The following is a 25,563-nucleotide window of genomic DNA, read 5'->3' as shown; positions in this document are numbered from 1 at the left end:
GACTGGTGCCTGGGTTCATGCTCTAAGCATTGCTTTCAAGTTGCTTCATTTTCCATCTATTCTCATTTGATCAAAGAATGTATTTTCTCATGTTGGCTGCTGTTTGATAGTAAAATGGTGAGCAAACCACCATGAAAATGTTTCCATGCAAACTATGAAACCAACATTGTGAAGATCTGAAAGTGACTTTTGTCATAATTCCCTACATGCAGGGCACAAACTCTTCTGAGATGATAGACACCTGACCCTCTATCTCAAGCTTGGCCAAGGCAACTCTTGGCTTTACACAAAAGGCCAACTCCCCCTTGCTTTTCTCTACATATGGATTACACGCTCACCTTTCAGGGGATCATAGATGATACACTTTACATTTTTGGAACTGAACTTTTAAAACATACATATAATTATTCTCCTTTCTATCTGTAAATGTCAGAATGTGAAAAGTTGCATTAGCTTTCCTGTAATTTGTCAGACAGGATAGCTAAAGATCTTTTTGTTTTAACTTGTTCTTTATGTTTCTTCAGCTGACTTCTTCATTTCTGCACCCTTTACGCCTCCTCCACAGAAGATGCAACATGACAAGAATGGTTTTGACTAGTTAAAGAACAAAAAGCATTAGGAGCAGGAGTTTGCACGTTCTCCCCATGTCTGCGTGGGTTTCTTCCGGGTGCTCTGGTTTCCTCCCACAGTCCAAAGATGTGCAGGTTAGGTGGACTGGACATGCTAAATTGCTTGTAGTGGTGTTCAGGGATGTGTAGATTAGGTGGGTTATAGGGGGATGGGTCTGGGTGGGATGCTCTGAGGTGTGGACTTGTTGGGCCGAAAGGCCTGTTTCCACACTGTAGGGATTCTATAAAAAAAAAATTTTAACCACTTGAGCCTGCTCCACCATTTAATATGATCTTGGCTGATCTCAGCCTCAACTCCATCTTCCTGCTGCCGCCCCATGACTCTTCCACAAGACCATAAGATGTAGGAGCAGAACTAGAGCACTCGGCCCACTGATTCTGCTCCACCATTCCATCATGGTTGATATGTTGTTCAATCCCATTCTCCTGTCTTCTCGCTATAACCTTTGATACCCTTACTAATAAAGAATCTATTTCTGTCTTAAAGACATACAATGACTTGGCCTCCGTAACCTTGTGTGTCATTAAGTTCCACAGATTTACCATCCTCTGACTGAAGAAATTCCTCCTCATCTTAATCCTAAAGGGTTGTACCTTCACTCTGAGGCTGTCCCCTCCGGTCCTACTTTCTCCTATTCATGGAAACAGTTTCTCCACATCCACTCTATCCAAGACTCTGAGTATTCTTTCAACGGGATTTGTAAGCTTCAATGAGATGCCCCCTCATTCTTCTAAAATCCAAGTATAGACCCCGAGACCTCAATTGCTCCTTATATGACAAGCCCTTCTTTTTCAGGGATCATTCTCATAAGCCATCACTGGAACCCCCTCAAATGTCAACACATCTTTCCTCAGATATGAGGCCCAAAACTGCTCACAATGTTCCAAATGCAATCTGACCAGTGCCTTATACAGCCTCAGCAGCACATCTCTGCTTTTGTACACCAGCCTTCTCAAAATGAATGCTGACATTGCATTTGCCTTCCTAACTGTCAACTGAACCTGCATGTTAACCATAACAGAATCCTGAACTAGGATGCCTAAATCCCTTTGTGCTTCAGATTTCCAAAGCCTTTTCCTATTTAGAAAATAATCTACAACTCTATTCTTCCTACCAAAACGCATAACCTCATACTTTCACAAATTGTATTCCAACTGCCACTTCTTTGCTCAGTCTCTTAGTCTTTCAAAGTCCTTCTCCAACCTTTCCGCTTCCTCAACACTACATCTCCCTCCAACTATTTTGTGTTATCGATCCATTACTAAGTAAAAATTGATCGATCTCATCATTACATTTATGCAGTGCCCCCACACTCTGGAGTATTAAATTCCACAGATTCATGACCCTTTGGGAGAAATAATTCCTCCTCATCTGTTTTAAACCTGCCACCCTTTCATCTAAAACTATGAACTTTCATTCCAGATTGCCCCACAAGGGGAAACACCTGCTCTACGGCTACTTTGTCAATCTCTTTTAGCATCACATATACCTCAATGAGATCTCCTCTCATCCTTCTCAAGTGCTCAAAATCACAACTATAACTGCATACAACGCCAATAGTGATCATGGCACAGTTCTAAATTTCTTGAAACAACATCAGAGATTGCTGGAAAAACTCAGCAGGTCTGGCAGCATCTGTGGAGAGGAAGCAGAATTAAAACTTTGGGTGCAGTAATCCTTCTTCATTGAGTTTTTCCAGCAATTTCTGATTTTGTTTCGAATTTCCAGCATCCACAGTTCTTTGGTTTTTCTCAATTCCTTGATTGTGAATGAGCATGTCTTTTCTTACTTTTCATTCTTTCATGGGATGTTGCCTGAACCAACTGCCCTTGAACTGTGTGGTGTTTTCAGCCATTTTCAAGGGCAGTAAAGATTTGACTACATTGTTTTGTAACTGGGATCACATGTAAGCCAGAGCAGCTAAAGCAAACATCAGATGGGCTTTTACATCAATCGATGATCATTGTCATGGTAACTATCACTGAGATGAGCTTTAAATTCTAGATTCATTTAAATTTAAATTCCAAAATCAGCTGTGATGGGATCTGAACTCATGTACCCAGAGCATCAAACCAAAAGTAAAATACTGTGGATACAGGGGATCTGAAATTATAGCCAAATCTTGAAGAAACTCAACTTATCTGACAGCACTTGCGGACAGAGGAATCAAGTTGAGTTCAATATGACTCTTGTTCACAGTGAGTCTAACATGACTCTTCTTTGGAACTGATGTACTAAGGAACTGTTCTGTAGGAAGAGTCACATTGGATCCAAAATATTAAATAATTCTCTTTCCACACATGCAGCCAGACCTGTTGAGTTCCTCCAGCACCTTGTTTTTACTCCTCAGAGCATCAATTTTGGCCCTCTGGATTATTCATTCAATAACGTTACCAATATGCCGACCCACCACCTTCAGTAATGATACTGCTCAATAACATTTCCTACTAAATGGCAAAATGGCATTAATATATAAATAAAACTTCTGCAATTCAGATTATTAATTCTTAAGTAGGACATCACTAATATCTCTCGAGAAGATATCCTAACAAAGTATATCCGAGATGAAGACTCAATATCTTTCTCCTTTTCTTCAGTGTACTCCTTTCAGAGGATGGACAAAACTGAAAACTGCCCTCTGCAGGTGTTATTTTGAACAAGGATATATTAAAAGAATCAATTCCAATAGGAATGTTGCCAGAGAACCACTGAAAAGAAAATGTAATTCTTGCCTTCAAAAATGCCAATGGAACTAAACTAGGAAGCTATGGACAAAGAGTTAGCCATCAGCAAGAGGGACAAAATACAATCTTGGCCAAAAAATGTAATCTAAAAGAGGGTAAACTGACCTTCCTGACTTTGTAATTAATCTCTTCACTGGTTCACTTCCTCTAGATTTGAGTTGTTGACCAAAATTCACATCTCACAAGATCCCTTCCCTTCCTCCCTCACTGAATACCCATCCCCTGCACAACCAACATGCTAATTATGGCACTGGATTACCAGCGCAAAGGTTGTGAACTCCAATGTCTTCAGGGCAAATCTGAAAATTGATTCAGTAAATCTGATTACTTGAGGTACAAAGTAGCCAGATTGCCGTAAAAGCTCAAATGCGAAACAGCACAAAGCAAGATGTAGCCCTTTACCACGCCCTCTACAAGGACTCCAAACCCATAAATACTATGACCAACGGATCTTCTCCTGGCCACTCAAAGCCTTAACACCAAGTTCACAAGGTGTGTGATGGAGGGACAGCCTGGATGTATGAAGCTACTACACTCAAGAAAAGCTTCACCACTGCACTGAATATCCATGACTTGCGTCAGTCTGCTCAATAGAATGAATTTCACCAAACTTGCTTTGACAGTAACTCGTTCATCTGCAATGTCTATCATTCAGAAAGATCAGAGTTGAAAAACTCATAGACGCATCATCAGTTCCAAGCTCCCCTTCCAATGAACATCATTCCAAAAGGGACATGTATCACCTTCTGTACCCCAATCCTCATTGTTGCAGAGTCAGAATCCTGGCGTAACATGCTGAGCACCACCGTGGATGCACCATCATCATTATCACCATGACTCAGCGATTCAAGGAGAGGGGTCACCATCTGGGCAAGAAGCAATGAGAACAAGACCCACACATCCCAAGTACAATGCAGAAAACACTTGAGTTTACTCAGTGCTCTCCAGCAAGACATTTTATTGTGAAGATGAGCACTAAGACAGTGTTTACCATTACATGCTCAGGACAATTGAGGATGAGTGATAAGTGTGGATTAACCAGCATACCATTACTTTTAAGTTACTGGTCATCACCTACTGCCTTTGAGAAGGTGGTGTTGCGCCATCTTCTTGAACTATTACAGTCCATGTGAGGAAGACAGATCAACAATACCAGAAGGAATTCCTGGACTTTGACCCAACCATCAAGAAGAAATGGCAAGCTCCTATTTCGAAGTTAGGATGGAAAGTAGGTTGGAGGGGAACTTGCAGGTGGTCTGTTCTCATGCACCCTTGTTCTCTCAGGCAGTAGAGGTTGTGGGTTTGAAAATGCTATCCCTGAATCTTTGATGAGTTGCATTTTGTAGATGAAGCCAAGGTGCAGGCAAGCTGGTGGATGGAACAGCTTTACCCTGGATGGTGATGTACCTCACTCATCCAGGTAAATGATGAATATTCTTTTACATTCCTGACTTGTACCAATTAGATGGTGACCAGGCTTATGGAGGTGAGTTACTGGCTGCAGAAATTCCAGCCTCTGACCTACTCTTGAACCAATAGTATTTATATGGCTAGTCCAATTAAGTTTCTGCTCGACACTAACAACCAGCGTTTTGACTGTGGGATATTCAGTGATGGTGAAGCAATAGAATGTCAAGAGGACATGGTTATAGTCTCACTTGTTAGAAATGCTCATTCCCTGGCACTTATTTGGCATAGTCAACTCAGGTTTATAACTTGGATCTCTCTCAAAGCAATAAATGCAAAGTTCTGATTGCCTACCATTGGAGCCACTTGAACTTGAACATCACTGGTGTCCAACGGTGAAGACGCATTGCTGCCTTGCTTGCCTTCAGAGCTTGCTTGGCTCTCCTGATACCTTTTGGTCCTTTGGTGTCCGGCCCAGGGCATTTTTGTTGCATTCTTGATGTCAGTGGAATGATGTTCACTAACTACGTCTCCATTTTGGTCCTTGGAAATTGTAAATTAGATCAATGGAATATTACACAATAGACCTCCAAAAACAAGTGTCTTGGCATCAACATTGTATAAAAATCAAGGAATTAATTGCTTCAAAGTGCAAAAGCTGAACCATCAAAGAACACCAGCTCCTGCAACTGCCTGGATTACCACCACCTTGCTAGTCCACCATATGGTGTCATGTAACTTCCAATTAACTGCACATCTACCAAAATTCAGAGTTGTTGCAATTAAAACCTTTTTTATATGAAAATGAATGCCTGTTCACACAAATTTTCTTTGATACTTGTACAGAACTTTAAAAGTATCACCTAATCTGAAAACGGACACCAATTCAGCTCTAAGTAATTTCCTCCAGACGTAACTTTGCAGCCACAGAACTCTGTGGTCTTAAAAGCTCTGCAAAAACCAAAATGAGGCGATATTTCTTGTGTAGACATCTGCCCTGGCAACTCTGGGCATCCATCAAAATAGTCTAGCCTGATTGAAGAGAGTTTTTTTTTTCCTGAAAGTGACAGGATGCGAAAAGGCCTGGAGAAGGTGAGAATGAATCACCCTGGTTAAATACAACCAAGTTAGCTGCTTATGCCATTTCAGAGGTCAGCTCAGAGTCAATCACATGTGGATCTGGAGTCTCATGAGGCCAGACAAGTTGGGAATGGCAGATTTTCTGACCTGAATAACTTTATTGAGCCAGATGGGTTTTTGCAACAATCATGGGTAATGTACCTCTTTCTACACATTCTAGTTTATGGCCATCATGATTAATACTAGTTTTTAATCCAGTTTTATTTAGTAAACTGAATTCAAATTCCCATCTGCTGTGGTGGGATTTGAATAGATCTCTAGATAGTCCTGGCCTCATTACAAGTTCAGTGGCTATCATAAGTATTCTATCACATCTGCAAAACTGTTCTCATTTCAGAAGAATCCAACCACACCAGGTTTTAATTATTGCTAGCTTTTTTCCTACCTCGACCTATCACATATATTTGCATTAGACTATGCCTCATCTTAACTTCACTTTTTGGGTTCCAGTTTTTAGAGTCAGAGTCATTTTTGAGTAGATCTTTCTGTTATTGATGGAATGAAAACAACTCCCAAATTCATAAAACTTCAGCACTTACTACATTCTGCATCTGGATCATTCTCTCTTTTCCTACTTGACGTCCCCTCTTTTATGGAGTTGTACAGCATGGAAACAGACCCTTCGGTCCAACTCGTCCATGCCGACCAGATATCCTAAATTAATCTAGTCCCATTTGCTAGCATTTTGCCCTTATCCCTCTAAACCCTTCCTATTCATGTACTCATCCAACCTCCACCACTTCCTCTGGCAGCTCCTTCCATACACGCACCACTCTGCATGAAAAAGTTGCCCCTCAGGTTCCTTTTATATCTTTCCACTCTCATCTTTAATTTATGCCTTCTAGTTTTGGACAACCCTACCTTGGGGCAAAGACCTTGGCTATTCACCCTATCTATGCCCTCCATGACTTTATAAATGTCTATAAGGTCACCCTCAACCTCTGACCTTCTCACGACCCCACCTGTAAAAAAAAATTCCTAGAGTGTGTGTTTACTCTTTTTGATTCCCCACTGCTTTGAGTAGCCTTACCTTCTCAGGAGAAAACTTGGCCACATTCATGTTCTCCGTGCTGTATTGAGACACTATTCTTGGGCGTGCACCTAAAGCAGGACAGAAACAAAAAGAAAACATTAGATTTGTTCAAAGCAACATTCTATCAAGGAAAGTACTGTGTCAGATAATGGATATGAAAGGGTTAATCTTCAGTAAACTGAAGCTCTATCCAGCCTGATACATAACATAGCCAGTAGGTGGAGCACAGGGGATTGTTTGGGCAGTGGTGGGTGGAGACCATGATGTCTTCTGCTCATGTTACCATCAACTCTCCCTCTAAGTTGCTGGGAACCTCTGCACACCTCGAGTTCCTCCTCCAAGTATCATTTCATTACATGCACACACACCAAGCTTCCTATTCTACATTCAACCCATCTCCCCACTTCCGAAAGAGAATTCAATACCGTGACAAAAAATGGCTTCTGTTTCTAGAATCTGCTACCTCTGAGGTCCACAGAGGCTAAAAAAAATTGATAGGGAATGTTGGTTACCATCAACACAAATGTAACCTATAATGTAGTCACCAAGGTGTAATAAACATTATCCTTTCACCCAATTTTAAGTACCTCTTCTGTTGAGACTTACTTATGGTTCAACATTTACCACAAACAACTAGAAAGCCCCTACGCTAGCACAGGAAGGAGAGTTGTGACAGCCTTGTACCCAAGGTACTCAGGCTTTATCAGCACTATCATAACAGGAAGCAGTGAATTTAAATGAATCAAGGAAGCTGCCCGGCAGCTGGCAAAACAAAATAAAAGCTTGATAAGACAAGTACTTGGATCTTGTAGCGCAGTGGCAATATCCCTACCTTTGAGCTAGGAGGCCCAAGTACAAGTCCCAACTATTTCCCAGGTGTGTCATAACATTTCTGAACAGGTTGATTAGAAAATATCTAAAAAGGTGGCTCTGGCCATCAATGGGTAATTTGAACAATTGGAAACACGGGTGATTTAACGGTTGTGGTTAATAGATGAAATATAACAGGTGATACCACATGTAAGAGCATTTCTAGACATTAACAACAGAAGTAAAATGAGGGCTGGGGCTTGTGGCACAACAGTGGTCCCTCTATCTCTGAGCCAGGAAGCCTGCATACATGTGCCATCTGCTCCAGAGATGTGTAATAATATCCCTGAACAGTTGATTAAAAAATATAAAATTAACATTACTGCTTAACGTGTAGAAAATCAAGATCTATACTTGTTTTCATCATCTGCATCCATCATATTTAGGTTAATTAATGGGGTGATTCTTGCCTAACATGGCTCGCAACTCACTGAATTCCCCCCAATTCTAGAAACGTTTCAACGTTTTCTGCAATATCCAAACTGTCCAAGACGCCGGATCGCAGCACACCATCCATCTGCAGTGAGCACAGTTCCACTTCCAAGTATCATTTAGCAATATCCATGCATGCCAGCCTTCCTGTTTTTCATTTAATGCATCTCCTCACTTGTGTGAGAGAATCCAATTTTGAATCTTCGATAGAAATAACGGACAGTTTTCTCATGGGTGGGCTTATGTGCTACAGGCAATTAGGGAAGGGTAATAAAAGTTGGCCTGGCCCGTAACACCAACATCCCATGCATGAATCAAAGAAAACAGAAATGATGCTATTTTGGTTGCAGCATTACTCAGGTGACAATGGCAGCAAGAAATTAAACCTTACATTTCTACAGTGCTATTCATGATTTCAGACTTCCTCAAAACACTGTACTGACTTCTTTTGCGGTACAATCACCTACAATGCAAGAACGTGACCACCAATTTTGTGAAAAGCAAGGACCTCAAATAGCTTTGTGATAATGACAAAACAATTTGTTAGTTAAGGTCTACATATAGGTCAGCACCTCTGCGCTCTTGTTCAAAATAGTTGCAAGAGATCTTTAATGTCTGCCCGAAGAGGCAGTCAGGGCTTGGTTTTTTTAAAAAAAAAATGGCACTTTCAACAGTGTAGTACACCCACTGTACTGCACTGGAGTGTCAGCTACCTTTTTGTGCTATTGTCGTTGGAGTCAGACTTGAACCTATAGCATTCTGACTCAGAGGTAAGAGTTCTACCAATTGTGTCATGGCTGAAAACAATGGCAGACAGTTCTACTTAATTCAGTACAAATTGCGATCAATAGACATAGTTATGAGGCAACTCTTAAATGGGATCCAATTTTCTGCAAGATTTGGGCTAGCACAAGACATGGCCAAGGCTGGTAACAGATTCTGACTGTTGAGTGAAATGGTGGCTGATTTGGATTCAATCCCCGTGCTAGTAAAGGGATAACACTCGAAGATGGGGTTGAGCTCTCAGTAGCAAGTTCAGCAAAGCCGCTCATTGAATATATGCTTCAGTGAACAAATTTAGCTTGGACAGAATTACCAACCTGCATTGTTTTTGGATTCAATTGTCACTTTAAATTGAACTGTGCAGTGGCACAAAGGTTCTTTGCCAGTAGCAGTCTGGAGTACAGCAGTCAACAATTTTTTGACAAATTCACTACTTTTTGAATGTCCGACTTGCTCAGCCGTAAAGATCAAAATGGTTCAACTCCCACAGTAAGAGGAAAGCTTTTACTGCACCACTTAACCACATATGCCACATTCCAAGTGTGTTGTCATAATATATTGTTAAAGCATTATAAATCATCTAAATGCCATTGCCTGTCAAATTATGGAAACTAACTACTAGAACTAAGGTTAATTTCTGGTGATCTTAGAGAGGGAGGGAGGGAAGCAATACAAACTGTGACTCAGCAGGTACCATTCTTGTCTTCAATTCTAGGATATTGGCTCAAACGTCAAACAGTGACTTGGGTACATAATCTAGGCTGATGTTCAGGATAGTGCTGCACAGCTGAAGGTGCCATCTTTCTGATTGGGCATTACAGTAAGGCCTCATCTGCCCTCAAATGTGGTCTGAAAAGCTCCTTCTGCATTATTTGGAAGTAAAGCAGGGGGTTTCTCCTCAGTTAAAGAGATAGTAGGAACTGCCGACGCTGGAGAATCTGAGATAACAAGGTGTAGAGCTGGATGAACACAGCAGGCCAGGCAGCATCAGAGGAGCAGGAAAGCTGACGTTTTGGGTCGAGACCCTTCTTCAGAAATGGTTTCTCCTCAGTGTCCAGGCTAATATCTGTCCCTCAACTAACCTTTTTATAACCATAGATCTGGTCATCTCATTATTGTTTGCTGTCCACAAACTGGCCACTGCATTTTCTAAAGAGGGGTCAATGTTTGTTGGTAAATTCTTAAAATGACTGACTTGCTCCACCAGAAAAACATCAAAATTGTCCCAAATTCCACCTCGTGGAAGAAATGCTTCCAAGAGCTCCTAGTTCAACAACAGTGGCATGGTCAGGACTCTGATCCATCTGCTTCAGTGGAGTGATGACAGCTCTGAGAAAATTCCTCCTACTCTCTGGGAATCAGACCATCTTGGCTTTTATAGCTCAGAAAGTCAGACATTTAAATAAAAGGGGAGGATTTTGCCAACAAATGTTGACTGCTCTGCTCCTGACTGCAATTGGCAAAGGACCTCTGTACCATTGCACAGTTTAACTGATCCGATAAACATATCCAAAACAGTAGCTGGCAACTCTGTCCAAGCTAAATTGATTCACTTGGATCAAATATCCTGAAAATGGCTTCAATGAGCATGCTGCTGAGAACCCAACACCACCCTCAACTGTTTGCTCTTTCTCAGCAGGGGATTGAATAGTAACTCATGCAACACTACAGAACTGGCTGTAAAGTGCCTTTGGGCATCTGGAGGTGGTGAAAGACACTATATAAATGCAACTGATGGGCTCCTGTAGCACATTGCTAGCATCCGTGTCTCTGAGCTGAAAGGCCTGGGTTCAAACCTTACCTATTCCACAGCTGTGTCATAATACATCTGAACCTGTTGATTGAAAATATCTATAAATGCTAGTGATTAAGTGGCCAGACAATTGAGGAGCATGAAAGGGGATTTTTCTGGGATGGTAAAGAGAGTTCAGCAGAAAAGTTGTAAAGGGATATTCAGGAGCAGAAACTGAAAATTAGCTTCCAGAGCGGTATGGTGGCTTAGTGGTTAACACTGCTGCATCACAGCGCCAGGGACCTGGGTTTGATTCCTGCCTCAGGCAACTGTCTGTGCGGAATTTGCACATTCTCCCCGTGTCTGCATGGGTTTCCTCCAGGTGCTCCAGTTTCCTCCCACAGCCCAAAGATGTACAGGTTAGGTGGATTGCCCATGCCAAATTGCTCACAGTGTCCAAGGTTGTATAGGCTAGGTAGATTAGCCATGGGAAATGCAGGGTTAGAGCAATCAGGTGGGTCTATGTGGGATGCTCTTCAGACAGTCAGTGTGGACTTGACAGGCCAAATGGCCTGCTTCCACAGTGTAGGAATTCTGTGATCCCTTCTCGTCATCTTGGTCTGCTTCGTCTTATTCCCCTTCACTGGCGACACAGTCAAACAGTTTGGATCAGCAGTTCATTTTGTGAACAACTCTGGAAGCAGTCTGCATAATATAACTCTACTGGAGATAAAAGATCCTAATTGGAAATTCATAGGGTGACCGTAAACAGCTAGCTTGAAATTACACCAGGAAATTTTATGAGAAGCTGGTTATCTCCTCCATTAGGCCAGCTCACAAAGAAGCAGAACCATTCAGACATTAATATCAACATTGTCCATAAGAGTATAAGATTTTGGAGCTGAAGTAGGCCATTTGGCCCATTAAGTCTGCACTAGTATTCAATGAGATCGTGGTTGATCTGATAATCCCGAACTCCATTTTCCAGTCTTTTCCCCATACTGATTAAAAATCTATCTTGGTCTTGAATATACTTAATGACACAGCATCCACAGCCCTGTGTGGTAAAGAATTCTACAGATTCACAACCCTCAGAACAAATTCCTCATCTCTGTCTTAAACATGTGACCCCTTATTCTGAGATGATGCCCTCTGATCCTAGACTTACCCACAAGGGGAAGACACCCTCTCTGCATCTATCGAGTGTTAAGTCCGGTAAGAATCGTCTATGTATCAATAAGGTTGCCTTGGATTCTTCTCAACTCCACTGAGTAGAGTCACAATCTCCTGAACCTCTCCTTATAAGAAAGATCCTTCCACACCCAGGACCAACCTAATGAATCTTCACCGGACTGCCTTCAAAGTCAGTATACCTTGGATAAGGGGACCAAAACTGTTCAAAGTGCTCCAGATGAGGCCTAACTAGTGCGTTGCATCATTTTGTTAAGACCTCCTTGTTGATATACTCCAGTTCCTTTGAAATAAAAGCTGATATGCCATTTGCATTTCTTAGTAACTGCTGAACTTGCCCGAACCGATCCTCTATCAAGTAACAACCTTTTAACAGCAAGACTATCTGTGTGGTGATTGACTATAAGAAACAAATAGATTTTTATTTATATAGTGCCTTAACCAATCTCAAGATGTACCAAAGTGCTTCTGAAGTATTGCAATATGCGGTGCAGAAAATGGGGCTGACAATTTACTCACAAACAACTAAGGGACAACCAACCAGTTAATTTGCTTTGCCTGTTACTGAAGCAGCATGCTTTGACCTAGTAATCTTTCTGGAGCCGGGTGTCTGTCACCAATATATCATTGTTGAAACAAAACGCATTCATAAAGTGATGCTAACATGCACCTTTAAACTAAAAGACATCAGAAGAGAAAATAATTTTATAACGGATCCAAAACGATTTGAAGAAACCTATCTATCTGCACAGGTTAATGGATTCTGCTGAACAAAGCAGCTTTTTGTACAGCTTGCAAAACTTTTTCTTTCCCTATCAATTTTTTTTGTTTCCAACCAGGAGGAAGTTTGGGTGACATATCGCTCCCTGAACTCTCCCACCCCATACCCAAGTCTCTTCCACATTGTGCAGGTCATGTTTTTCTGAAGAAGGAGCTCCATACACAAATGTAAATTGAAATGGGGCTGAAGTTTCAGATTTGCCAAGGGTTTCTGCTTTGTGTACGTGCCAGTTTGTGTATCAAGTAGCATTGTCATTTAAAAACAAAATTCTGCAGTTGCCTGCAGTGGTCATGCTTGTCCTTCCCTTCCCCCACTGACTTCTTCAACAAAACCAATACGTGGCATGAATCTGGCAGAAGCAAACTGTTCCAGACCTGATGAAGCCGCTCACCTCAGTTTATGACTCCAGCTACAGCAGCACTGATTACAAAGAGCTTTTTCAGCATCAGTTTCCCCTTCGATGAGTTGGCCAACAACAACTTTCAGCAGCATATTGTGCGACGTGTACAGGACCAACCAGCCACTGCACGCGGAATTGTAAGAATTACTTCATAACTGACCTACTTCAGAGGTGGCTGCACATCAAACTTTTGCCACATACTGGGCTTTGGTCTTGGCTACTCTGTTACAGGAGAAAGTGTTTGGCTTTTATGTTTTCACCACACTTCACCACGACCAAATACAATTTCCATCACATCTCAAGATGCTCAGTGTTCCAGTTCTGGTTAGGCTGCTTGAGATTAATAGCATCTTTACCTTTCTACGGTCCCTAATTACTAACAGTTTGTGTAGAATGGCTCTTTTTTGGAAGCAGTATCATACTGTAGTTATGAGACTGACCTGGTCCCTGGTCCTGCTTACTCTCAGCCAAGACAAAGCTGAGCTAAATGTCAAGATTGAAAAGAATGAATAAATAAACTTCCAGAAAAAAAAACTTACATTCATATAGTATTTTTAACATGGCAGAACACTCAGTGTGCTTTGCAGAAACATTTATAATCTTAACGCTGAGACATGCAAGGATATGTTATGGCAGGCTTGACCAGAAGTAGGTCATAGTCGTAGCCATAGAGGTCTACAGCACATAAAAAGGCCTTTTAGCTAATTAGGTCAGCACTGGTCAAAAGCAAACTCCTAACTATTCTAATCCCATTTACAATAAAATGTCACTTCTGATACAAAGTGCAATGATTGGAGGATGACTGTCTAAAAAGTGCAGTGAGAGAGGTGGAGAGTTTGAAGGAGGGTTCTAGAACTTAAGCTTTTGAAGCTGAAGGGTCTGGCCACGAACAGTCCATCAAAGAAAATCAGTGATGCACAACAGGCCAGAACTGCAGGAGCAGGGAGGTTCATTGGGGTGAAGGAGGATACAAAGACGGAGAGCACAACCTGTTGATTCCATCAAGAAGGTTCCTAATGAGGAAGGGAAAAGGCAGAAAAGTGGAGTCAAGGATGATCATATCAGCCACAATCTTTGCAAAAGGTGCAGCAGACTTGATGGGCTGAATGGCCTACTCCTGCTCCTACGGTTTATAAACAAAAACAGAAGTTGCTGGAAAAGCTCAGCAGGTCTGGCAGCATCTGTGAAGAAAAGAAAAAATCAGAGTCAACGTTTCAGGTCTGGTGACCCTTCCTCAGAATGTTTTATGCTCTTATCAATGTGGATCTGCTAAAGTAACCATGCATGCCTCAAGTTTTAGATCCTGGGTGTTTTGCTTTCTATTCTTGGGATGAGGGCAGTACCGGCAAGGCCAGAATTTACTGCCCGTTCCCAGCTGGCCTCCAGAAGGTGGCACTGGCTCTTTCTGAACTGCTGCAGTCTGTATGGGGTTGCGTTCCCTGCTGGATAGGCAGCTCTCGGAACTCAGTGACCACGAAGGAATGGTGATATGCCCAGTCCATCCCAGGGAGGTTACCTTCAGGAGAGAACAATAACAAACACATAGAACTGCAGATGCTGGACATCTGACACAAGAAGAGTCACAGGACATGAAATGGTTAACTCTGTTTTCTCACTATAGCTGCTGCCAGACCAGCTGCATTTTTCTAACACACAATATTTTGAACTAGGAGGCAATGGTGTGCCCACGCACCCGCTGTCACAGCAGGTGACAGAATCTACAAAGGTGCCCAGATTTCCAATGCTAGGGTAGGGAAATCAAACAGAAAAGCATCTTTCTTATAGTTAGCCAATTCAACGGAGTCCTGTTGACGACAGCCTGCATGCAGATTGCCTGCTCAGTTAGGGATGGCTTGGGTCCACATACGGGTAAGGAATGTAGCAAGAAACGGATAAACAAATTTGCTTGTGGTGTACATTGTCCAACACCAGAGTCACAATTTGCATTGGCATTTTATTAGAAGCCAATTAAGGGAAGGAAGGGGAAGTATATACTCCAGATTACTCGTTCTCGCTGTGCGTTTGGCTGGTACTAAATGTCAAATTTCATAGTTGACTCTAAATCAGCATTCAGAACTGAAGTGATATCCTGTTTCAGCTGCTGACGTAACTTCTTCATGACAGGCTGTGCCTGTTAACTGCCAATTTTCCAAACTCAATTGCTGGTCCTCAATGAGGTATTGGAGGAAACAAATAAAAACCTCTCCAGCCAGATAACAGAGTTCCAAGAGTTGGGTGTGAAATACTCTGACGAACGTGCCTTTGCTTTGAAATTAAACCTCAACAGCTGAGGTGCTCAGAACACAACCGCGGATACTTGCAAAGTGCCTCGACTTTGTTGTGTTCCTGAGCAGACCACACAGCCCACCACCCTCCCTTTCAGGCCCGAGCCTGGGTAAACCGCCTTCACCATCTATATCCCTGAGTGCACACCCTGCTTGGTGTCCTTGTGCATTCAGCAGCCTCCTGTTGCACATCCTCTTGCCTCCATGTAGGTTCTGCTGAGAGGTGAAGGTGGGCACAGCAGGAACATGGTGCTGGTCCCTCTTCTCTTGCTCATCAGTACAGAAAAAGCAATTTAAGATTATCGGCTGGAATGGCAATGTGACTCACACATACATGTTGGAAGCTATGTATATTCATATACAGGGACTGTCCTCTGCAGCTAACAGGTGCATGCCTGGGCATTGTGCCTTTCCTAAATTTAAACAAAAGCACAGGAACAGTAGTTTCCTGATGCGTTATCCATAGCAACACCTTGACGAGAGTCAAGTTACTGACCAATCAGCACTCATGCAGCATAATGTTGTTCCTTTTGGAATTTGGCATTCTTGCCTCTGTCCTGATGAAAAGCTGCAACAGTACAAGGCTTTTTCCCTACAATTCCAAAGCAAAAGGATATTCTTGGAGGGAAGGTCATCTCGGCTTCAATAGATGTTGAAGTGCCTCAATTCAAACTAAGGGCCGTGACATCAATTCAGCAATCAATTTTATAGAAATCAACCCCGTCTCTCTCTCTCTCTCTCTCTCTCTCTTCACATACACATACTTCACAGTAACTCTGCTTGAAAATCACGAGGATGAGGAACTCTGAGTGAAATTCTTTTCTCTATCTTACTTGTTTCTTGGTAATTGTAACTACTCAGCTGATACCCCAACTGGGATGAGCTTACCCAATCTACAAGGTTCAATTCCAGTAAAGTGAGGTATCAGAGGATTGGTAGTGGTGGGAGGGAGCTTCTCAGTCAATAGGGGAGTGCAATGTTCATAGGAGCAACAGTAGACCATTCGGCCTCTCAAGTCTGTTCTGTCAAATCGTTGCCAATTTGTCCCTTCAATGCCATTTCCCTTTGTACCTCTTTCTCTCTCTTTCTGTCCCCTCAGGCCCTCACAGAGTATGTAGGGGAAGGGGGAAGGGAGAAGACTGTGCCTGGCAAAGTACTCTCCTGGTTTTCCTTTGCCTTCTGCAACTTTTGACTGACCAGGAGGGTGTCCCACTCTTACAGCTTGCCATGGATGAATTTGCAGGTTAATAAATGTTTGGCCTTATTCTGACATACCCACTATGGCCATCATGTCCAGGAGTTGGTATTGAACCCAGAACTTCTTGGGCAGAGGTAGGGACTGTATGTCGTTATTCTATGTCATAGAATTATATCATAGAATCCCTACAGTGTGGAAAGAGGACCTTCGGCCCAACAAGTCCACACCAATCCTCAGAGCATCCCACCAAGACCCATCCCCCTATGACCCACCTAATCTACACATCCCTGAACACTATGGGGCAATTTAGCATGGCCAATCCACCTGGCCTGCACATCTTTGGACTATGGGAGGAAACCGGAGCACCCAGAGGAAACCCACGCAGACACTGGGAGAACATGCAAACTCCACACAGACAATCGCCCAAGGGTGGAATTGAACCCGGGTCCCTGGTGCTTGTGAGGCAGCAGTGCTAACCACTGTGCCGCCCTGTACTCACAGCAACCATCCTTTCCAATGCCCTTTGTGTCCTTATCTTACATTAATTTATTGGTTGCAGTCTTGAAAATTTAAATTTTGCACCAGGAGGTGCAAAGAAGGATGGTAATTTACCACAGTTCCAACTAACCTTTGTGACAGGAAGTGCTGGTTGGCTTTACTCCCAACTATTCTGGCTCTAATTTTAATATTGCTACAGTGTCACCAACTGTGCATTTCTGAAGGCTGCTCCAATGCTTGCAACCCCTGCCAAACCATCCTTATGATACACTGCCTTCCTAAGCCAATCAGAAAGGCAAACTGACAACCCAATGCGTGATGCTTAAATATCATCAAACAGCCTTCTTTCCCCTGACTTTTAATATTTTTATGCCTAGTAAAGAGAAATGTTCAAAATGACAACAAATCATTTTTTTTTTTTTTAAAATCACTACGATTTTTCTTCAGGGCTGTACACATTGTGTCCGAGAAATCGATCTCCAGTTCCTGGACAATCCAGGCCAGTCCTCAAGGGTTGGCAAACCTAAGGATCTGCTACTCTGATTTCTTACCGGAGGAAATTGTTTCTATCAAACATCTGTTATTTTAAGCAACTAATTTCTGCACAGTAAGTGAAAGTTTTCCAATCGTTATAACTTTTTCGAAATAACCTCCAAGTTTGAATGAAACCAAGAGTTCCATTACACGCTTTTAAGGAACTTAGCCACAAGGTAAAACAGCAACATCGCTGCTGCACAGATTCACTGTTATATAGAACATTGATTGGAAATAGTTTGAAGATGGTGCAGGTTCAACTTTAATTGTTTCCCAAAAAACCGTAGCTGTGTATACACAGTTCAGCGCTAGCAACTCTCCTTTGTGTTCAAGACTCAAGGGTCACTCCTAAAACTTCAGCTCTGTGTGGGCTAACATTTCTATGCTGAGGGGAGCTGTACCTCTGGAGGTGCCATTTTTCAGGAGGGCAATAAAACTAAGGTCATCTTCTTAAATACTGCAAATACTAGAAATCTGATACACACAGATTTCTGGAGAAGCTCAGCAGGTCCAACAGCATCTGTGAAGAAAGAAACAGAGTTAATGTTTTGAGTCTGTTATGATTTCTTCGAAGGCTTCTCTCCTGAGTTTCTGCAGAATCCATTTTGTTCGCCTCAACTCCTCTCTCAGGTGAATGTCGAAGATTCCACAACACCTTTCAAAAAAAGACTAGTAAGCTCTCTCCAACGTCATGGTCAATGTTTAACAACCAACGTCATTAGAAACAGATTACCTGGCCATTATCACATTGCGGCTATGTTCTCTACATCACAACAGTGACTATAACAGGGCTTCACGGGCTGCAAAGCGTTTGGAGACATCCTGGTGACATGAAAGGCACTGTACAAATGTATTTCTTTCTTTCTGTGCAGGAAACATGACTTTTTTGCACAGACACAAGTGTTACACTGTGCATCCCTCTGGCTACGAGCTAAAGCGTATCGTTACCCATCCCTCAGAGTTCATCCCAGAGCCCACTTGTACTTCAGCAATGACACATCCTTCCACCAACTGGTGAGTAAGAGGTAGGCTCTCAGAGGCTCCTTTCAAAAGGCTTCAGGAACTGAGAGAAATCGGGGCCAATGGACAGAGCCTGCAGTCATCTAATGCACAACAGAGACGTAAATAACACCAGAAGAACTGACATCAAGCGATGAACGGCCCTGTCTGTGTTTACTGGCTCAAGTACAATGTAGCAGCCAGTTAACGGAAAAGCTCTGGAACGTTCTTAATACAGTCTCTGTTCTTCAACCTCGGGATTAAACTTGGCGAACTTTGAGCTTCTCAGATAAAAGTCTCCTTTTGCCTTGCTTATATCTCCCCCCGCTACTTCAAACTGTGGAATTAGTTCTTTGTTCCTTTACTTAATAACGCGAAGTTCTTGCTTGCTGGTTAGTGGCCGTTCTATATCTGTGAGCCTGCAGCTATTGAACCATGGGGAGATTTCACATATGATGCTTCATATGATCTTATTAGAATTCAGAAACATAGGTATTTACTAAAAGAATGCAGCCACAAAGTTTAACTTATACTACACAAAAAATTTGAAGAACAAGAATAATTACACTCTGACTTAAATTAACAACTACATTAAAAGGTAACAATAGAATAAATACAACTGCTTATGTATTAACGAAAAATTCTGTATTACCATTAGACTACTGACAATTACTTATGCTTTAAACTGCATGCCTTAACTCCGTTTTCTTTCTATACTCGCCATGTTTACATCCCCTAATCCTCAAGTAGATTACTTGTCAAAAATTTGCAAGATTAACCTCTTGGTCTGGGTACAATGTCAGTGAGCCATATATGAGCTGAGATTTCTTCTGTTTTTGTTTACTTCTGGCAAACTGCCCTTTAAAATCTACTCAAAATGTCCTTAAGTCACAGACACCCTATTCAATATTAGCATGTCTCTATTCAATATTAGTCAGAACTCTTCTGGTTCTAATACTATATTACTATGAGGTTTTGTGTCTAAAATACTCTTCTGGTCTCTCTTCAGCTTGGCTATACCACTAAGTCAATTGAATCTTTCAGTTAGTTTTAACTATTTTTGCAAACAACCAGAATTTCAACTGAATTCTATGAAAGACACAGTTCCTTCATTCCAGGTTGTTGTAGACGCTCAAACTAAACACCTTGAACAAAGGATAACCACAAAAAACATACTCTCACTTGTGGTTAGCTTGTCGATTTCTCCCATAATTGTTCATCTCCCAGACTACCACAATCATTTGCTGGAACCTTGCAGTTTTGGTTTAAAATCAGATCATCGTTCTTAAGGGAACCACACCCCAGATATAGTTTTATTTTCCCACAAAGCATATCAGCCATTGCAGTGCCAAGTCCTATTCAGTCTTTTCACACAGTTACGAGCAATGTTGAAGACAAAAGCTGAAGTGCCGTTTCACTTACATCTGGTTTTCTTCATATATTTAGTTTGGAATTAAATTATGCTTGCTGATGAGGATCCCACCATAGAAGGCAACTGATGATCCTGGAAATCATAGCTAAGCTCAGGGAGCTCTACAGAAAGCAGGACACGAAAATAAGACCAAAGAAAGGGGGGAGAAAGTAGGAGGAAAGTAGAAAACTGATCACAGACAAAGGATATGGGGATTTATATTTTACATTTCAAAGCCCAGAAAGGAACGGTAAATCAGAAAGTGCTGTTCAACTGTAGAAGAGCTTCACTTCATCCAGCACTGGTCATTCATACTGGGCTAAGGCAACGTCCAAAAGGAAACAAACGTTTTAACCACTTAAGAAGAAAGAAAGCATTCTTCAGGACCCATGCACATAAGAAAGATGTAAAAGATTGTGCGGGGTGAGGGGAACAGACAAGACAGACAGACACAGGAAGGGTAATGAACTGCTGACAATGTTTCTAGCCCTCAGCCATTGTTCGTAAAGACAAAACGCACAACACAAAATAATTAACAATGGCTTATGTGCTCTTCTCCCACACAAGGGATTTAGAAGGGAAGACCAAAGTTGTGGTGAGACATAAGTTTGGAAAAATATTTCACAGGGACTAAATTAGTGAGCCAAAGTAATCGCTGAGAGTTTAAAAGGGCAAAGCACAACATCAGTCCAATAACACAGTGACAGTTGTTAAAGGGAGCAATTAAAAAGAGAGAAATGGAGCAGTGTCATATCGCCAAAAAGGATTTCTGAAACAGAGGTAAACCATGCAATGTGGTGATGAGAATTTATCAGAGCAACCACCGGGGCTGAGTGGAGACAATGATCATGGATGTGGGGGATTATACATAGGAAAGAAAGTCATGGAGTAGCTGAATTTGAGAGGGGTGGAGGTTAGAGAGGAGACTATGTGGGAAATTCCTGAAGATGATGTGGCTGAAGGTTGAAGAGGTTAAGAAGTTGCTGGTTTATGGCAGTGTAGGGGTGCAAGAGGGAGGAGGGGTAATTTAAATCCATTGTACCCATGGCGTCGCAAAGAGTGGTCTTCAGGTCAAGAAGGCAGGAAAGAGAATTGGATTAAGGAATGCAAAATGTAATTCAATCCCTACACTGTCCCTAATCTCTTCTCCTTATGCCTGGACTGTCAAGGGCTCTGTCTGCAGCAGTGACTGAAGTCAATGCGAGGGCGGACCAATTGGCATACATAAGGACCTCCAACTGGCCACATGGCCAATATTCAATCCCCACTGCCAGTCATACACTCAATTCTTCTGCTGTATTTCCTTCATAAATTCAAGGTCCCATTTATATTGGGAACTATAAACCTGGCCTGTTGCATTTGACCCTCCTCCCTGTGCAACATCTGCAGTGAGGAGAGTATGTAATTACATTTTAACGTACCTCCATGGGCAATTTTCATTATAAATATGGACATACAGTTGGTGTGCTATGGTTCAGAGTCTAAGGTGCTGCGACAACAGGCTCTTTTACAGGTCAACAGTAGTACGGAGTTATGTTTAGTGATGGTTGAGGCTCTGACACGCTTTCCATCACATGACCAATCTAATCTCTCCCAATCTGTCTAACAATCATTAAAGTGTTGGGGAATTTACAAAGTTGATACTCAAACTGTTGAGTTGCATTACAAATACACTTTTCTTGACCTTTGCAATGATCTGTGCTCATGGTTATGCTGATCAAGTCAGATCCACAGTGAGACCTGCCTTGATAGACCATAAGTTTTTTTCTTGGTGGTGGACTGTCACTGAACATATTCACAAGAAGAGATGGTAAGATTGTCTCTTATTGGAGACGGTCATTATCTGGCATGAGTCAAATTATCTGGCGTGTGGTACAAACATTACTTGCTGCTTTTCAGCCCAAGCCTGGATATTGTTAGATCTTGTTGCATTTGAACATGGATTGTTTCAGTACCTGAGGAGTCGCAAATGGTGCTGAACATTATGCAATCATTGGCAAACACGCCCACTTCTGACCTTATAATATTACATGCAATACTCGATTGCATAAAGACACTGTTGATACTTGAAAAATACATTATTGGCAATAAAAGTACTTTGAGCACGTAGAAAGGTCTAACATAAATCTTTGGACTTTCATTTAAATAGAATTACACAAACAACTTGTATTTATAAAGCACCGCTACATTGCCATACATTCAAGGCAATGACACAGTATGCACGGTACAGAAACAGGTCATCAACGCAGACAGAGTTACCCTGTTTAATTTTGAGTGTTGGAATTGTGCGTTTTGTTTATTAAATGTTAATCTTTACTAATGTTGCCTTGGTAATCTTTACTTATATTTTGCGGGCGGCATCGTGGCTCAGTGGTTAGCCTCACAGTGCCAGGGACCGGGTTTGATTCCATCCTTGGGTGACTGTGCAAACTCCACACAGACATTCTCGCCGTGTCTACAGGGGTTTCCTACGGGTGCTTTGGTTTCCTCCCACAGTCCAAACATGTGCAGGTTAGTGTGAATTGGCCATGCTAAATTGCCCATAGTGTCCAGGGAGGCGCAGGCTGAAGTGGGTTAACCATGAGAAATGCAGGGTTACAGGGTCTGGGTGGGATGCTTTTCGGAGGGTCGGTGTGGACTCGATGGGCTGAATGGCCTGCTTCCACACTGTAGAGGTTCTATGATTGGTTCCTGGCAGGAAAATAAGAAAATTATTATGGAGTTGGTTTGTTATTTTTAATTCTCCCTGCTCCAGGTACACATTGAATACGTTGTCACATCACATCACATGAAACAATTTCAACACTTTAAGAAGTGCTCCTATGTGCATGTGCAGTTTCAATCACTGCAACCTGCTGATGTTGAAACAGCCATCTCTGAACTAACTTACAAAGTTCTTTATTTTATCTTTTCATTAGAATCTTTGCCAAGTAATAGGCACAGTGATGTAACAACTACATTGTACTCGACACGAAGTGGAAATAACACTCATTGCTATTAAGTGATTTCTGTCCTTGCCATTGCTAATTTCAGTGAGTGGATAACCTTGCTGGTTCAGTCCTGTCAGATTTCAGAGAGGATGGGGCAGAGAGAGAGCCCGCTCAGATCTTTGCCGATGCCATATCTCAGAGGATAGCTTTCTCACCTCTGACTCAGAAGGCAATTTGAATGTATAATCTAGGCTGACACTGTCAACGTAACATGGAGGGAGTGCTGGAAAGTCAGTGGAACTGTCTTCCAGATGAGATATTCACCTGAGGTTCCATCTGCCCCCTCTAGTGGGCAGAACTCTCCATTTTGAAGGAAAGGAGGACAGTGTGCCCCTCAGGGTGCTAACTAATAATTATCCCTCATCCTACCTCAGAGTGTGATGATCACGGAGGTGCATTGTAGTAAGCTTACAAAAAAAATACTAGTTTCCACCTTGGTCTGCACTTATGCTGTACTAGATATTGTTAACAAATACTGTAAATAATACTATCGTAAATACTTTGTTGAAGATTAACCGGTTCCTGCTACTTCCTTTGTCAGTCAGATATTAACTGGATTAAACACCAAATGAAACAATGACTATTATCTCAACCATGCTATCCTGGGTAGATACTGAAAAAGGGACACAGTCTTAGAAAATAAACGAATACCAAGAACTCATGGCTGCTGCTTGGCTTCAGCATTGAGAAAAACCAACAACTTCTGCAGTTGACTCAAGATTACTTGTTTGGCCAAAGAAGGTACCTAGAACAGACAGGGTCCAAGAACAAAAAACAAAATGCAAGCCAAACAGCATAATAATGGATTTACGTTCTCCTGTCAGGGATCAATCAGCGCTGTAAATAAGGGAGATTAACACTTTAAAACAAATCAGCATAATTCCAATTAAGCCAATGGACTGTTTCTGGACTGTGCATCCTATGTCAGCACATTAGAACGTAGTGCAACATTTAAGGTGCTTTATAAATGCAGTTGTTTGTGTAATTAAGCAAAAAATGAAAGATAGAATCCTTGAATCCCTACATTGCGTAAACAGGCCATTTGGCCCAACAAGTCCACACTATCCCTCCGAACAGCATCCCACCCAAACCCATCCCCTTACCCTTTTCCTGTGACTCCGCATTTCCCACATCTAATCCACCTAAGTTACACACCCTGGACGGGCAATTTAGCATGGCCAATCCAACTAACCTGAACATCTTTGGACTGTGGGAGGGAAACCGGAGCACCTGGCGGAAACCCATGCATTCACAGGGAGAACGTGCAAACTCCACACAGACAGTCACCCAACGGTGGAATCGAACCCAGGTCCCTGGTGCTGTGAGGCAGCAGTGCTAACCACTGATCCGCCGTGCTGCCCAAACTTTAATGCAAAGATGTTGCACCTTTTCACATATTCAAAACATTTCACTGCCAACAACGTATTTCTGAAGTGTATCCAGTGTGCCTGTGTACTGGAAGTAACATTCACACAGCAAAGTCCCATAAATGGCTAATTAGCTGCACAATCTTTTAATTATTCACTGTCCAGCTTGGCTGAAGGATAAAGGCAGACCAGGACACCATTAGAACTCCCTCAACTTCTCTTCAAAGAGTGCCTTTGAATCCTTCTCAATCTCAACAGCTTGGGAGGGCTTCGATTAGACATCTCATCTATACGATGATTCCTTTAATAGTTCGATACTGTTGGCACTGTGCTGAAGTGTCAGTCTTAATTTGATGACTGGAGCGCAGATTCTAAGGAATATAATAAATTATATTGCTGCAGTTGCCAGATCTTAGAGCTTAAAATATTGTCCTGGATAATAACGGACTTGGGACACTGGATTAGAATTAACTTCAGAGATTTATTAGAACATTAAGAGATTGTTACAGGTCATTTGTCATAATAGTCACATGTAGGATACTCTTAAGGAACAAAGACCTGAGCTCTCCCCTTATTTATATCTTATACAAATATAGACCTGTTGATTACAGAACATGACATAACCTGCCACATGCTATCCCTTTGATTAGCCTTGATTATAGAAACATAGAAAGTAGAAGTTGGAGTAGGCCATTCGGCCCTTTGAGCCAGCTCCACCAAAGATATGGTCATGACTGATCATCCGACTCAATGCCCTATTCTTGCTTTTTCCCCATACCCTTTGATCTCTTTAGCCCTAAGAATTTTATCTACACTTTCTTGAAAACATTCAGTGTTTTGGCCTCAACTGCGTTCTGTGGTACAGAAATCCACAGGCTCCCCACTCTCTGGGTGAAGATGTTTCTCCTCATCTCAGCCTTTCACGGCCTACCCCATATCCTTGGACTATGATCCCTGCTTCTGGACTATCCTTCCTGTTAGATTTTAGACCTTTCTATGACATCTAACCACCACCCCTTTTGCCTCTCCCACTGTCATTCTTCTAAAATTTAACTAATTCTATAGAATGTGACATGATCTGGTTTAGGCCCAAGATTATGAGCTGCATCAGGCTCCAGTTCTTTTTGGGTCTATCCAG

At 42.0% G+C, this 25,563-nt stretch overlaps 2 protein-coding genes across 8 annotated transcripts in view; one reads left to right on the top strand and one right to left on the bottom strand.

Moving 5' to 3' along the window:
• Positions 1–25,563, bottom strand: part of gpsm1b (G protein signaling modulator 1b) — a 229,250-nt gene that overhangs the window by 24,697 nt on the left and 178,990 nt on the right. For all 7 annotated transcript variants that reach the window (XM_048613487.1, XM_048613486.1, XM_048613488.1 and 4 more), the window contains 2 exons: positions 6,952–7,022; positions 5,136–5,324 (listed from right to left, as the gene is read on the bottom strand). In XM_048613487.1, coding sequence (XP_048469444.1) covers positions 5,136–5,324; positions 6,952–7,022 — 260 coding nt within the window. The remainder of the gene's footprint in view (positions 1–5,135; positions 5,325–6,951; positions 7,023–25,563) is intronic.
• The window catches only part of LOC125486363, a 75,774-nt gene that overhangs the window by 13,970 nt on the left and 36,241 nt on the right, over positions 1–25,563 (top strand). The window lies entirely within an intron of this gene.

Source organism: Rhincodon typus, chromosome 28, assembly GCF_021869965.1.
Source record: "Rhincodon typus isolate 14 chromosome 28, sRhiTyp1.1, whole genome shotgun sequence".
NCBI lineage: Eukaryota > Metazoa > Chordata > Chondrichthyes > Orectolobiformes > Rhincodontidae > Rhincodon > Rhincodon typus.
This window is presented reverse-complemented; position numbering and strand designations above follow the sequence as displayed.